At 37.5% G+C, this 15,166-nt stretch overlaps 1 protein-coding gene across 7 annotated transcripts in view; it reads right to left on the bottom strand.

Moving 5' to 3' along the window:
• Positions 1 to 15,166, bottom strand: part of ST18 (ST18 C2H2C-type zinc finger transcription factor) — a 258,776-nt gene that overhangs the window by 71,474 nt on the left and 172,136 nt on the right. For 5 of the 7 annotated variants that reach the window (XM_060610513.3, XM_078441753.2, XM_060610512.3 and 2 more), the window contains one exon: positions 6,502 to 6,588. The exons of the other annotated variants lie outside the window; for them this stretch is intronic. In XM_060610513.3, the coding sequence (XP_060466496.1) occupies positions 6,502 to 6,588 (87 nt within the window). The remainder of the gene's footprint in view (positions 1 to 6,501; positions 6,589 to 15,166) is intronic. 7 annotated transcript variants of the gene reach the window in all.

Here is a 15,166-nt window from a genome sequence, read left to right on the forward strand (position 1 = left end):
AGCCCATCCATTGACTCTACTGAACTGTGTGGATTCTATTTTACTGCCTATCAGAAGAGTTTAAAAAAAAAAAAAATCATCCTTAATCCTGAGTAAGCATATGTTAATCTGTGCTTTGCTTGGCACTACATTAAATACCCAGGGAGGGATGGAACAAGATTTGTACTGGTTTGCTAATCCTAAGAAACAGCTAATGTGAAAAATATACCACCAGACACACACACACACACAAAACGTGTCCAGTATGGATAAACCACAAGGTTTTTCGAATAGCTGTTTGCTACCCAAACTGCTTATCTCTCCCGCAGTTGTGCACCAAACTTGAGATGCCACATCCTGAGCTTTGACCTGAAAGGAAAAAGCATAAAGGGAGGGGTAAGCTAGGAACACTCTGTCAACCCATCTCCAGTCACAAATAAAAAAATGAAAAAATAAAAAAAGGTGGAAAGATGCTACCTGGCACTCTGCCTTTTGATTTTCACCCATTTGGCACACAGAACAAACAAATAAAAGGAGGAGACATAAGATTGGATTTCACAAAAATGGACAACAGTTTATCCCTATTCTTGTCCTCGTATGATTTTATTTGGAAATGCTCCTGAGGGCGGCCCTTTCAAAACAGATTTCCTACCTATAGCTCACTCAGAATTAATGCAGATCACTCTATGTGCTGAAGTTAAGACAAACATTCTCTTGGCAAGATCCAGGAAGACCAGAGGGTTTAGCCCACAGTGAGTCTGTGAGAGATATTTATTAAATGCTCTTTGAAGAAAAGCACAAAGCTTTAGAAGCAAAGATCCAGAACAGAGAATCTTAGAGTAATAAGATATTACTTACTCCATCACAAAAAAATTACTGAATACTCAGTAATATTATCAAGTAGATAAAGGACTTGAATTGTTCTCTTAGGAGCATCAATGCAAAGACAGTGGCCCCGTTCACAAAAATTATTTGATTATAGCTGTACCTGAATTCTTGAACTTAGAACAGTAGATTTAAAAAACTTCAGAGGGAGAAAAAAAAGGCTATACCTTCCAGGAAAAAAGGAATATAGAAAGAGAGATAATCCGAGAGGGTTAGAAATCTTTCAAAAAAAAAAAAAAAGATTAAAAAGTGGATGATTGAAAATTATCCTCCAGAAGAGAACAGTGACCTTCCCAAATAAACTAATTTCCCTTTGCAAAATCTCTCTGATGAGCCCAAATTTAAAGCGACCCTGTACAGATGATGGAGCAAGAGGGAATATAATCAGATGACTATGGTAGCAAAAACCTGCCTTTATATGGTGGTGGATATATAGCATTCATATGGAGACTGCAGAAAGTGGAAACCTACATGGCCTAAATCTGCTGGTTTCTCAAGGAAAAGTCTACAACGTGGGGAGGTAATGGGAATGTGCAAAAAGAAGCAGAACTACCCTTACACGAGTTTGCTTCGTCAAGGAGACTGACCTGGGAAGGAAGGGGGACAGAGAAACTTAGCAAAACGGGTACGTTTCCTAGGTATGGGAGGAGAGTTCAAGAACTTCCCCAAACGAGTTAAAGTGTCCTGAGTCGAGTGAACTTCCATTAAAGATGCTCAGAAAATATACCAGACCACTAAACTATTATCTCAAACCAGGAAGATGCATAGAAAATGAAATAGAAATTTGCTCCTGGCAAATGTCATTCAGGTATTAAAGCAGGGAAAGAAAGCGGATTCTAAAAACCACTTTAAGCATACCATCTGTGCCAGGGAAAAGGCCAAGAAAGTTTATCAAAACAAAGATTTGTCAGTGGCAGGAAACACTGATCAATAAGACCTGGGTGGCGGGGCTGGTTTACTAACTGGTTGATGAGGAAACTGTCATTTCTTTCTTTGATGGTTGATGAATGAGGCTGACCATCTATTACTTGGACAATCCTTACAAACTTTGTGTCATTAACACTGTTATCCAAATTGACTTATAAAGACAAGTATCGTTCTCAAAATCACATATCTGGTCAATGGTGTGGCTGATATTTGAATCCCAGGCTGCTGGGTTTTCTCCTATGTGTTGCCAGATTAAAACAATGAAGTTGCTAATTTCCATATGCATTTGGCAACTGGGTGAAGTTATACCTGAGTCAACCAGCCACGTCTCTAACTGGAAGGAAGCTATCACAGGGCTTTGCCCAATGATTTAGATGCAGGTATGTAGGATGCTCGTCAGATCTGGAGATAGTACTGAGTTGCAGCAATGAAAATCATGTTGCAAAATGTAATTAAGATCCCCAAAGTGTCCATAGTCTGGAGTTGTAGGGTGAACCTAATGAGATGACATTTAATGGTAATAAAACTCAAGTTCAGTGTTTAGGTCCAAATACTAACTGTGCAAGGATGAAGGGGCTATGTAAGGTTTTACTGAAAGTACAAATTTAGCTTAAAATAAATGATTGTGTTTGATAGTGTGTAGGAAGTTCCTTAAAGAATATTATCTGTGTAACCTGGAAAAAATAATTGTATTTTTTGGAACATCAAATTCCTTATCCCTCGAATAGGGATAATAATTTCTATATCACATGTGGTGGATAGAGAAGATAACATCTGTGCTGTTACTGACTAAAATAGGTTAAGATAGAACTGTTCTGACTCCCTGCTCAGTGCTCCTTGGACTCCATCAACATGAGACTGATGCTGTCACAATGCGACATCACAAACTCTCTCCCTAGCATACTGCATAGATTTATGCATGCTTGTATGTCCGTAAATGCATTCTAATTTTTTACATATTATTTATATTTACATAAATTACACGAGATTTATACATAACATTTGCTTTAAATCTCACATTCTGTGCATTTCTCCATTGCAAAGTAGCCATGGCCCAGGCAGCATTTGGAGCTAAAATGAAAGGCTTTATAACAAATATTACCCTTTGTGTGTGCATGGAAAATGGTCCCTTTCCCTAGTTTTCCCTGAGGGCACACTATTTTGGCTTTATTGTGACACTTCACTGTGACACTGCAATGAGGGAAAGCCATGCTTTACATGTCACTGAAAGAAATGCCACAAAATGCTAACATATCTTCTCAAGGTTGCCAGAAATAATTTCCACTGGGTTGTGTTTTCCCATCTGCGGAGCTCTGAAATGTTAAGGAAATAAATGAGCTCTATTATCTATATTTTTCTAGTAGATGAGAAAGAAAGAGAAAAAATACACTCAGCCCTGCATTTATTGTTCTATTCAATCAAACTGTTGCTTTAAACATCCACAGTCCTCGAGGGAACTTTATCAATGCACCAAATACCTTTCAACATCACATTTTCATATCTGTGGTTTTGACCTTATTAAAATATCTTTAAAAGATCTGTATGTTTACTTGGGAGAAATTTTTGGTTACATATTTGAGAAATGCTTCCATTTAGAAACTCAGAGTCTAATTTGAAATGGCATTCCCTTTGATGACAACATACGGCTGAAATTTCATTCAAAACAATGATTGAGAAAAACAACAATTAGATAACTTTAATGATAGACTCAGGGCTGGAAGTATGTTTAGAAGTCACATCCATTGATCTTTCAGATTTCAAAGAAGAGTACAACAAATTAGAAAACTGTGAATTCCTAAAATCTGTCCAATAAACAGTGGGTTCTACAGTTTTCCAGCTTATTTTCCAGTCATAAATTCTCAATGCAAGTTACAAGGAGACATGTAACAAATTAAAAAATGCAGGTTCAGTAATAGATCTATTCTGAGTACACTCCCCTCAAAAAATAAAATACAAAAATCAATGAAAGTTATGAATCCCTGAGCCTATGGAAATTATTTATAGGTTCCATTTCTATGGAATATTCATAATAGGTATTCCTGTGGATTTCTTTTAACTAGGAAGAACACCACAGACTTGTGGAAAGGAACCAAGGAGTATAAATTTGAATTAAGGATGATTCAGAAAAAAAACAACAGTATGATGATTGAAAAAGGAAAAAAATTAAATTATTATTTTCAGAGACATCCTTTTATTTAAGGAAAATCCAAATGAATCTACAGATAAAATATCAAAATAAGAAAGCAAATTTAATGAAGTCATTACAAATTATTTGAGCTTCTATAAACCATCAATAAAAAATTAGAGGGAGGGTCTGGGGGCTCAGTTGGTTGAGTGTCTCAGCTCAGGTCATGATCCAGGGTCGTGGGATCAAGCCCCACATCAGGCTCTGTGCTGAGCGTGTAGCCTGCTTAAGATTCTTTCTCCCTCTTCCCTTCTCCCCCACTCTCTACCTCTCCCTCAAAAAAAAAAAAAATTAATTAGAAAAAAAGTTAAAAAATGAAACCATTTATAATGCATAGAAATATAAAATACTTAGGGATAAATCTAAAAAAAGATGCATAAAACTTACACAAAACAACATTTAAAGAAAACTAAAGAACTAAACAGAGAAATATAAGATGTGCATGAAATTAAAAACTCAGTGTTGGAAGATTTCAATTCTCCCCAAATTTATCTATTAGATTCAATGAAATCTCAAAGTCCCAAGAGTAATTTTTTTTTTAGAAAGTAACAAGTTAAGGGGCACCTGAGTGGCCCAGTGGGTTAAACATCCAACTCTTGGTCACGGCTCAGGTCATGATGTCATGGTTTGTGAGATCGAGCCCCGCATGGAGCTCTGCGTTCACAGTATGGAGCCTGCTTAGGATTCTCTCTCCCTCTCTCTCTGCCCCTCCCCTGCTCACAATTGTTATCTCTCTAAATAAATAAATAAACAAATAAATAAACTTAAAAAATAGAAATTAACAAGTTAATTGTAAAATTTCTATGAAAATGAAAAGAACTAAGAACAACATACACCATCTTGAAGAAAGCAACAAAGTTGAAAGACTTAACAGTTTTAAATGTCAAAATTTATCATAAATCTCTAGTACTTGACATAGGGTGTTGTGGTGCAAGCATAAACAAATAGACCAATGTAACACAACAGATATTCTATCCACGGGGTTCAGCAATAGGTTCACACATATATGGTCAATTTTTGACAAAGGTATTGTTGAGAAAAGGGTTGTTTCCTCAGTGAATGGCACTGAGTCAACTCGATATCTATCTGAAAAAAAATGTCTTGACTTCTACGTTGTATCATATACAGCAAACAATCCCAGAAGAATTATGGATTTAAAAGACTAAGAAGAGAGTAGAAAAAGCAATCCATTGAATGGGAGAAGGTATTTGCAATTCATCTTTACTTAAAAAAAAAAAAAAACTTTACATACAGAATATGTAAATATTTCTTGCAAATAAATAAGAAAATGACAACCTAATGGAAGAATCACAACATAGATCCACAGGTCTCTGGAGGAGGGCCACAACATTGCAGCAAAGAATTAGAAATTCTCAAAAAACAGCACTGGCAGAGATAGAATCCCTAAACTTGAAGCCAGAGATGGCCATCGTCAACTAGTTTCTGTTAGATCTACCAAGTCATGATGTCAAGCAGGCATAGAAGTCATGGAAGGCCCACCATTAGGCTGAGGCAAGTCTAGAGGAAACAAGCAAGATCAGCGATCAGATTCCATAACATCCACCACTATGGTGGCAGTACCTCACCCTCAACAGCCACAGATGAGCCACACATAGGGGTCTTGAATATCAGACACAAAGGGAGAAAAAGGATGAACTTGATTTATAAATGAGTTGGCTCAGCATCTGAGGGCAATTGGAAAACAGGCCGCAGGTCATCATGTAAGGGTGGCTCTGAAAGGACAGAGAGAAGAAACTTCCCAGTGGGCAGAGCTACAGGACAGGGCAGGGATGCAGCTGGCCCTCCACTTTGCATGAAGAGAAAAGTTGCCAAGGAAAGGAAATATAGGTGCCCATAGGCAAAGCGAATAGTTTAGTTAGTCAGGCAGGGACAGAGATGAATGGTTTAGCTGGAAAATCAGGGACAAGAAGGTCTGAGGAAAAGGCATGTGAATGCAGTTATGAAAGTTAGGATGAAATTTGAAGGCCTTTGTCTTATGCGATGACACCCACCATATAGCACATACCAGGGAATGAGCATTAAACCACCACCCAGACATGGCCTTGTCAGACATCAGCCAGGCTCTTTCTTTAGCTTTCAGATGCTGTTGCAATGGAGTCATTAATGAAGTAGATTCAGGGGCAGGGGAGGAGGCATTGAATATACCGAAAACATGGATTCCCACCAAGACTGAATTAGCTACTCTCACAGCCCAATGTCCTGTGTGTCAGCAAAAGAAATAAATGGCATGTGCCCAGTATGACACCATCCTTTGAGAAGACCAACCAGCCAGTGGGCCCTTTTCATTCTGGAAGGGGCAGCAATTTAACTTGACTGGAATTGACACATATTTTGGAAATGGACTTGTTTTTCTTGCCTTCAGAGCCTCATAGCACCACTCTCTGAGGGCTTACGGAATGTTTGTTCCACACAAGAAATTTTCATACATCTCATTGGACCACAGGATCCTGTTAGGAAGATGACTATGGGAACAAAATAATTGGATACATGTTATTATTACTTACCACACATCGCAGAAATTGCTGGCCTGATGGAGTGATACAATGGCTTCTTGAAGGCATAGCTGAGATGCTACCTTTGGAGGTGATACCCTGCCAAGATGAAATCATATGGCATTTGTTTTTCTTCATCTGACTTATTTCACTTAAGCATAATACCCTCAAAGTCCATCCATGTTGTTACAAATACAAGATTTTATTCTTTTTTATGGCTGAGTAGTATTCCAGTGTGTGTGTGTGTGTGTGTGTGTGTGTGTGTGTGTGTGACATCTTTATCCATTCATTCACTGACAGACACTTTGTTTCCATATCTGAGCTACTGTGAATAATGTTGCAATGAATATAGAGGTGCATATATCTTTTCAAATAATTTTTTTTGTTTTCTTCAAATAAGTACCCAGAAGTGGAATTGTTGGAATATATGACAGGTTTTTTGAAATTATTCTTTTTTGAGAAATCTCCTTTCTGTTTTCCATAGGGGCTCCACGAATTTATATTCCCAAGAGTACACAAACATTCACTTTTCTCCACATCCTCACCAGCCTTGTTATTTTGTGTCTTTTTGATAACAGCCATCCTGGTGGGTATAAGATGATATCTCAATATGATTCTGATTTTATTTTACTGATGATGAGTGATGTTGAACATATTTTCATATGTCTGTTGACAAACTACATATCTTTGGAAAAATGTCTATTCAGATCTCTGCCCATTTTTAATCAGATGGTTTGTGTTTTGTTGTTGTTATTGAGTTGTAGATCTTGATATATCTTGGATATTAATCCCTGAGCAGATATATGATTTGCAAATATCTTCTTCCATTGAAGATGTTGCCTTTATGTTTTCCTAAGGATTTCCTCCACTGTACAGAAGCTTTTTAGTTTGATGTAGTGCTATTTGTTTATTTTCTTCTCGTTGCCATTGGCTTTGGAGTCAGATCCAAAAAATATCACCAAGAGAAATGCCAAGGATCTTACTGCCTATGTTTTCTTCTAGGAGTTTTGTGGGTACTGGTCATATATCCAAATCTTTAATCCATTTTAAATTAGTGTGTATGGTATTAGATAGTGGTCCACTTTCATTCTTTTGCATGTAGCTGTCCAGTTTGCCCAACACTATGTGTTGAAGAGACTGATCTTTTTCCATGGCATATTATTGCCTCCTCTGTCATAAATTAACTCACCATATATATATATGTGTGTGTGTGGGTGTGTGGGGGGGTTATTTATGATCTTTCCATTCTGTCCCATTGATGAATGTTTCTATTTTTATGCCAATACCATACTGTTTTATTACAGCATTGTAATATAGTTTGAAATCAGGGAGTGTGATGCCTCCACCTTTATTCTTCTTTATCAAGATTGCTTTGGCTATTCAGAATCTTTTGTGGTTTCATATAAATTTTAGGATTTTTTTTTCTATTTCTGTGGGGAAAATGTCATTAGCATTTTGATAGGGATTACTCTGAATCTGTAGAGTGCTTTGGGTTATATGGACATTTTAACAATATTAATTCTTTCAATTCATGAGCATGGAATATCTTTCCATTTATTTGTGTCTTCCTCAAGTTATTTCATCAATGTCTTGTAGTTTTAGAGGACAGATGTACCACCTCCTTGGTTAAATTTATTCCTACATACTTTTTAATACAATTGTAAGGATGTTTTTTAAATTTCTTTCTGATAGTTTGTTGTTAGTGTATAAAAACACAACAGATTTTTGTATGTTGATTTTGTACCCTGCAACTTCACTGAATTTGTTTATTGGTTCTAAGTTTTTTGGTGAAGGCTTTAGAAAAGTCTTCTATGTATAGTATCATGTCATCTGAAAATAGTGACAGTTTAACTTCTTCCTTATCAATTTGGATGCTTTTTATTTATTTCTCTTGTTTGATTGCTGTGGCTAAGACCTCCACCACTATATTAAATAAAAGTGTTGAGAGTAGACATCTTGCCCTGTTCCTGATCTTAAAGGAAATGTTCTCAGTTTTTCACCATTGAGTATGATGTTAGTTGTGTACTTGTTATATATGGCCTTTATTGTTTGAAGTACATTCCTCCGGTGCCTGCTTTGTTGAGCATTTTTAGCATTAATGGATGTTAAATTTTTTCAATGCTTTTTATGCATTGATTGAAATGATCATAACATTTTTTACCCCTCATTTTGTTAACATAGTGTGTCACACTGATTTATTTGTGGATGATAAGCCATCCTTGCATCCCAGAAATATAGTCCACTTGATCACAGTACACAATCTTTTTCCTGTATTGTTGAATTCAGTTTGCTAATATTTGTTGAGGATTTTTGCATCTGTGTTTATCATGGATATTTGCCTGTAATTTTCTTTTTTGTGCATCCTTTTCTGCTTTTTTGTAGCCAGGTGATGCTGACCTTGTGAAATGAGTTTGGAAATACTCCCTCCTCTTCAACATTTTGAAAAATTTGGGAAGAATAACTATTGAATCTTCTTTGAATATTTGGTAGAACTCGCCAGTGAAGTCATCTGGGATTGGACTTTTGTTTTGTTGGGAGGTTTAGATTACTGCTTCCATATCCCTGAAAATTGGTCTATTCAAATTTTCAATTTCTTCATTAATCAGTCTTGGAAGATTTTATGTTTCTAAAAATTTATCCATTTCTTCTAGGTTGTCATTTGTTGGCATATTATCGTTCATAGCAGTCTCTTACGATCCTTTATTTCTTTGGTATCAGTTGTAACTTCCCTTCTTTCACCTCTGACATTACTTATTTGAGCCCTCTCTTTTTTTCTTATTAAGTCTAGCTAGGAGATTATTAATTTTGTTTATCTTTTCAAAGAACCAGCTCTTAGTTTCAATGATATTTTCTATCATCTTTTTACTGTCTATTCCATTTATTTCTGCTCTGATCTTTATTATTTCCTTCCTTCTTTTCTTTGACTTTGGGCTTCATTTGTTTCCTCTTTTTCTCATTCCTTTTGCTGTAAAGTTAGTTTATTTGAGATTTTGAGTGTAAAGTTAAATTGTTTACTTAAGATTTTTCTTGTTTCTTGATGTAGGCTTGGATTGCAATGAATTTCCATCTTAAAACTGCCTTTGCTTCATCCCATATATTTTGGTATGATGTATTTTCATTTTCATTTGTCTAGGTATTTTTTTTATTTCTCCTTTGATTTCTTCATTGAACCTTTGGTTATTTAGTAGCATGTTGTTTAATCTCCACATATTTGTGATTTTTCCCAGTTTATTTTCCACGATTGATTTTCAGTTTCACACCATTGTGGTTTGAAAAGATGCTTGATATGATTTCCATCTTCTTAAATTTATGTGGACTTATTCTGTGGCCTAACATATGATCAATGCTGAAGAATATTCCATGTGCACTTGATAAGAATGTGTATTCTGCTGCTGTTGGATGGAATGTTCTGTTTAATCTATCTGGTCTAATGTGTCAGTGTTTCCTTCTTGATTTTCTGTCTGGATGACCTATCTCTATTGATGTAAGTAGGGTGGTAAAGTCCCCTACTACTATTGTATTGTCATTGATTTCTCTTTTTAGGTCTGTTAATATTTGATTTGCATATTTAGGTGCTCCTATACATGATGTATAAACATTTATAAATGTTACATTTTCTTGCTGCATCCCCTGCTTATCTTTTATTACAGTCTTTGTTTTTAAGTCTATTTTGTCTGAAATAAGTATAGCTACCCCAACTTTTTTTTCTTGGTTTCCATCTGCATAAAACATCTTTTTCCAACACTTCACTTTCAGTCTGGGTGTTTTCTTACATCTGAGGTAAGTCTCTTGTAGGCAGCGAAGAGATGGGTCTTGTTTTTTATCCATTCAGCCACTCTTTGTCTTTTGATTGGAGTATTTATCCATTGACATTAAAAGTAATTATAGATAGGTAGGTACTTACTGCCATTTTGTTCATTGTTTTCCGGCTGTTTTTGTAGTTTCTGTCTGTTTCTTTCTTTTTCTCTTGCTTTCTTCCATTGTGGTTTGATTCCTTTCTTTGGTGTTATTTTTAGATTGCAGTCTCATTATTTTTTGTTTATCTACTATAGGTTTTTGCTTTGTGGTTACCATGATGCTTGCATATATCAGCCTGTATATACTGGTCTATTTTAAGTCAATAGCAAGAAAAGTTTGAACACATTCTAAAACTACATTTTTATTCCCCACTCCCACATTTTGTATTTTTGATGTCACATTTCATCTTTTTATTTTGTCTATTTCTTAATTTTTACATTTATAGTTACTTTTTTTTTACCACTCGTCTTTTAACTTTCATAGTAGCTTTATAAGTAATTACTGAATTAACTATATATTTACCTTTACCAGTGAGCTTTTACTTCCATACATTTTCTTGTTACTAATTAGTACCTTTTCTTTCAGCTTAAATAAGTCCGTTTAACATTTCTTGTATGGCAAGTTTAATGGTGATGAACTACTTTGGTTTTCACTTGTCTGGACAACACTGTATCTCTCGTTCAATTTTGAATGATAACCTTACAAGTATAATATCCTTGGTTGCAAGTTTTTGTTTTCAGCATTGCTAACATATCATGATACCTCTTCCTGGACTACAAAGTTTCCGGTGAAAAATCTGCTCATAGTTTTATGGGTTTCTTTGTACATAACAAGTTGTTTTTCTCTTGCTGTTTTAAGATTTTGTCTTTAATCTTTGACACTTTAATTATGATGTATCTTGAGGTGGATCCCTGGATTCATCTTATTTGAAATTCTGTGGAGTTGCTGGATCTGTCTGTTTCCTTCCCCAGGTTAGGGATGTTTTCAGCCATTATTTCTTCAAATAATGTTCAAATATTCTTCAAATAATTTCTTCAAATATTTCTTTTTTCTCTCTCCTTTTGATAACCGTATAAGTGAATGCTTTTCTAACAGATGTTGTCCCAGAAGTCCCTTATTTTCACCTTTTAAAATTCTTTTTTCTCTTCGTTGCTCTGTTTGGGTGAGTTCCACTGCCATGTCTTCCAGGTCGCTGATCCTTTCTTCTGTTTCACCTAGTCTGCTGTTGAACCCCTCTAGCGTATTTTTCAGTTCAGTTATTGTATTCTTCAGTCTGTGGCTTCAGTTTGGTTCTTTCTTATAGCTTCTATTACTCTGTTGAAGTTCTCTCTGTGTCCATCTATTCTCCTAAGATTAGTGAGCATCTTAATGAGCAATACTTTGAATTCTTTATTAGGTAAATTACTTATCTTCCATTAAAGGTTGTGTGTGTGTGTGTGTGTGTGTGTGTGTGTGTGTGTGTGTTGTGGCTTTGTTTGTTTTGTTTTTCTGGGATATTATCTTGTTCTTTTGTTTGGAGCATAGTCTTCTGTTTCTTCATTTTGCTTGACTCTGTGTTTATTTCTATGTATTAGGTGAACAGCTACCTTTCCCAGGCTTCAAGGGGTGGTTGTAGGAAGACTGAGGGAGTGTCTGCCTGTCTGTTCAGGGCCTTGAATATGGTAGCCTGCCAAGAATTATCTCTACAATGTTTCAGCCTCTTGACACTGAGAAACACAAGCCCTCACACAAAGCCAGGCATTCAAGGGATGTCCCCTGTGTGGCCTGTGTACAAGCACTGGGTCATGGTACAACACCCACTAGGTTTAGGGCCAGGGGGGAGCACCAGGCCAGGGTAAGCCTGTCCACTGGAAATATGCACTTTTTAAAAATGTTTGTTTATTTATTTTGGGGGGGGGGGGCAGCAAGGGCAGGAGAGAGAGAATCTGCACTGTCGGTGCAGAGCCCAACACAGGGCTCAAACTCACAAACAGTCAGATCATGAAATCAAGAGTCAGCCACCTAACTGACTGAGCCACACAGGTGCCCCTGGCAATATGCAGTTTTAATGATTATTGCATAGTGTTATGTCCTTGATAGTTTGAATATATGGGTCCAAGAGCTATGAGGTAGATTAGGAGTGGCTCGGTGTACCGTGACTTCCAGCGGCCAACTTGAGGGACTTATATATCCCTTACCCCAAATCTAGACTCTGTGGGTCTGATGATCTCGGTCCCCAAAAGGAGAATGCTTACATCAGGGAACATAGTAAAAGTCCTGTTAAATTTTAAGCCCCAAATGCCTCTCAGTCACTTGGGCTTCTTGCACTGGGATATCAGCAGGCAAAGAAGAGTCATCATCCTGGAAAGAGTAACTGACTCTGATCATTGGGAGAAGTGAGGTAGCTGTTACATTTTCACAACAGAGAAGAATACATTTAGTGCCCAAGTGATTCACTGAGGTGTCTCCTGGTTTTTCCTAGCCGAACCTGGCAACAAATCAACATGTGCAGCACACAGAGAATCTGAATGTTATGCTGACCAGGGGCTCAGATCCCTTAAGGAGGAAGGTCTGAGTCAGGCCACCAAGTAAGCCATCTAGATAAGCAGATGTACTTGACAAGGATGAAGGGAATGACTAGACGAGTAAATAGAAATTAAGCTTGATATGTGAAGCAGGTGGATCTGAAGTGTGGCACGTAGACTGTAGTGGTTGCCATGATATGCCCTTACCCTCGCTCCAATTCAGGATTAAGGTGCTCATTTCCCCCGCCTAGAGAGAGTGCTGGACTCTAATGGCTCTTAGCTGAATCCAAGAGAAGTGCCCTGAGAGAACTTGTAACTCCAAATACATCCCCACAGGGGCAGCCCGCATTCACCCTGGCCTTAAGGAAGGACGAACTCTGAAGAGCAATCTCAGAGCTCTCAGTAGAAATGGCCGAGGCTTCTGTTGCAACCGAACTGCAATTCATCTTCCCATGTGCAATCCTGCCACCCTTTCTTCTGACGGGTGCTGTTCCCAAGAACATGCCTCCCCGCCCACCGAAAACAAACACAAAACATTGTGTGGCACATTCATGTCTCGGTCTGCTTCTCAGGGGGTCTAATGTTGGGTAAGGACTGATGAGATTAGCCCTGGGGGCTGCAGGCAGGCACCTGCTAGGCTGAAAGCCCTGGTAGGTGTGCAGCTCACCCCTGACCTACAGAACTGGATACGGTCTCTCTTGCAATTCTTGTTCTGAGAGAATTTATGGTCTTGGCTGCAGTATGTAGCTTTGCTCTTGGCTCCGTTCGAGGCAAGAAGATGAAGGCACAATTCATTATTACTCACTTAGAAAACCAAGAAACATTGATGCTTTCTACTTGGAAGACTGATAGTAAAAACCATGTTAGTTTCTTTGACAACATAGTGTATTGTTTTGACATATGTTTTTCACATCACTCCATTGGGATAGCCATTCGTGGTGAGTCTCGTTATATATTTAATGTTAAAATTTGAAAAAATTGGCATATTTCAGTGACTTTTTCAAGAAGCTTGTTATTAGCTCAGCAGAATAAAATATGCAAAAGTGTGAAACATGATCTCCGTTAAGAACTCATTAACTCCGGGGAGAAAGGAAACACATGAGACAAAAATAACTGACAGGAGAGAATTTATAATTATGTTTGAAATGAGTGACACAGCAAATATATGAGACAGTAGTTCAGAGAAGAGGTAGACAGGATCGACTCGCCTGTCCCTGTGTTTCAACAGACAAACTTCCTTTTAGTGATCTAAAACACTACCTATTGAAGTCTAAGAGCCTCACTAAAAAGAACAAAAAAAAGCAAGAAAGAAAATGGAATCTTAATGTTATGTACTAGAAAATTGGGTCTTCAATATTTTTCCACTGTATTTTTCACAGTGAACAGATTACCCTAAATGCCTAAATCACTGCTGGTAAGAATATAGGCAAATGTGCAGGAATTTTTAGCCCGGATGTGATGCTACATCTGATGCAATGTTATATTTTCTCTGCAGGTTTTTTTTTTTTTTTTAAGAAGCGTCACTTTCTTTCCTGAAACTCTGCACCCCAACACTCTGAGGTATGGATACCCATAGTCTACAATAGCTACTTGACTGCACTTTTAGCAACTCAGGAGGCAGGACCCTGTGGGAAAGTGAAAATCCCATCTTCATTTGAAATGGGTCTCGTGATTCCCGACAGAACCTAAAGGCTACTGTAAATGGCAAATCTACTTTTACACAAGGAAGACTATAGCGATATTGTTCATTCTTTGAGGACAGTGCCTGCAATTCATGAGCCGGCTCTCAGCTCTGTCTTGGAAACTTGTGGCCATGCTCATGTTTACGGAGCTATGTCAAGCTAGAGTGTGCCCAACAGTAAACCTATAATTTAAGCTTCTCCTACTACTCATGTCATAAATTCAGCATCTAAGCTGTTGCTATTTACCGATGGTTGGTTTGCCGTCATGGAACACTGATTCCACGGGCAAGGTTATTTGATAATATCAGGTTTACAAGAGGGAGGAAGGTTTTTCCCCATAAGGCCAGAGCTAATAGATGCCTTTTGCCTCATTTAATTGAGATTAAGTTTTACGAATGATAGATTAATTTTCTAACATCCACAACAGTTTTTTTCATAAAATAGTCAAGCCATTCAAAGCCACACTGCAACAATAATAGTAATAAAAACCTACTCTTGAATCTCCCTAAAGCCCTCCTGTCGCTTCTCCGTGCTGGTGAACACTTCAACTCCACCCAGATGGAAGCATATAAAAATGACAGCAGTTCAAACACGAATCGAGGGAACTGCCTTCCTCCAGGAGACGCACCAAAAAGCTACTCGCTGAATGTGCGCGCGACGTGGCTAGCCCACCTTCTTGGAACAGAAGTTCAC

The sequence above is a fragment of the Panthera onca genome, chromosome F2, assembly GCF_046562875.1.
Source record: "Panthera onca isolate mPanOnc1 chromosome F2, mPanOnc1 haplotype 2, whole genome shotgun sequence".
NCBI lineage: Eukaryota > Metazoa > Chordata > Mammalia > Carnivora > Felidae > Panthera > Panthera onca.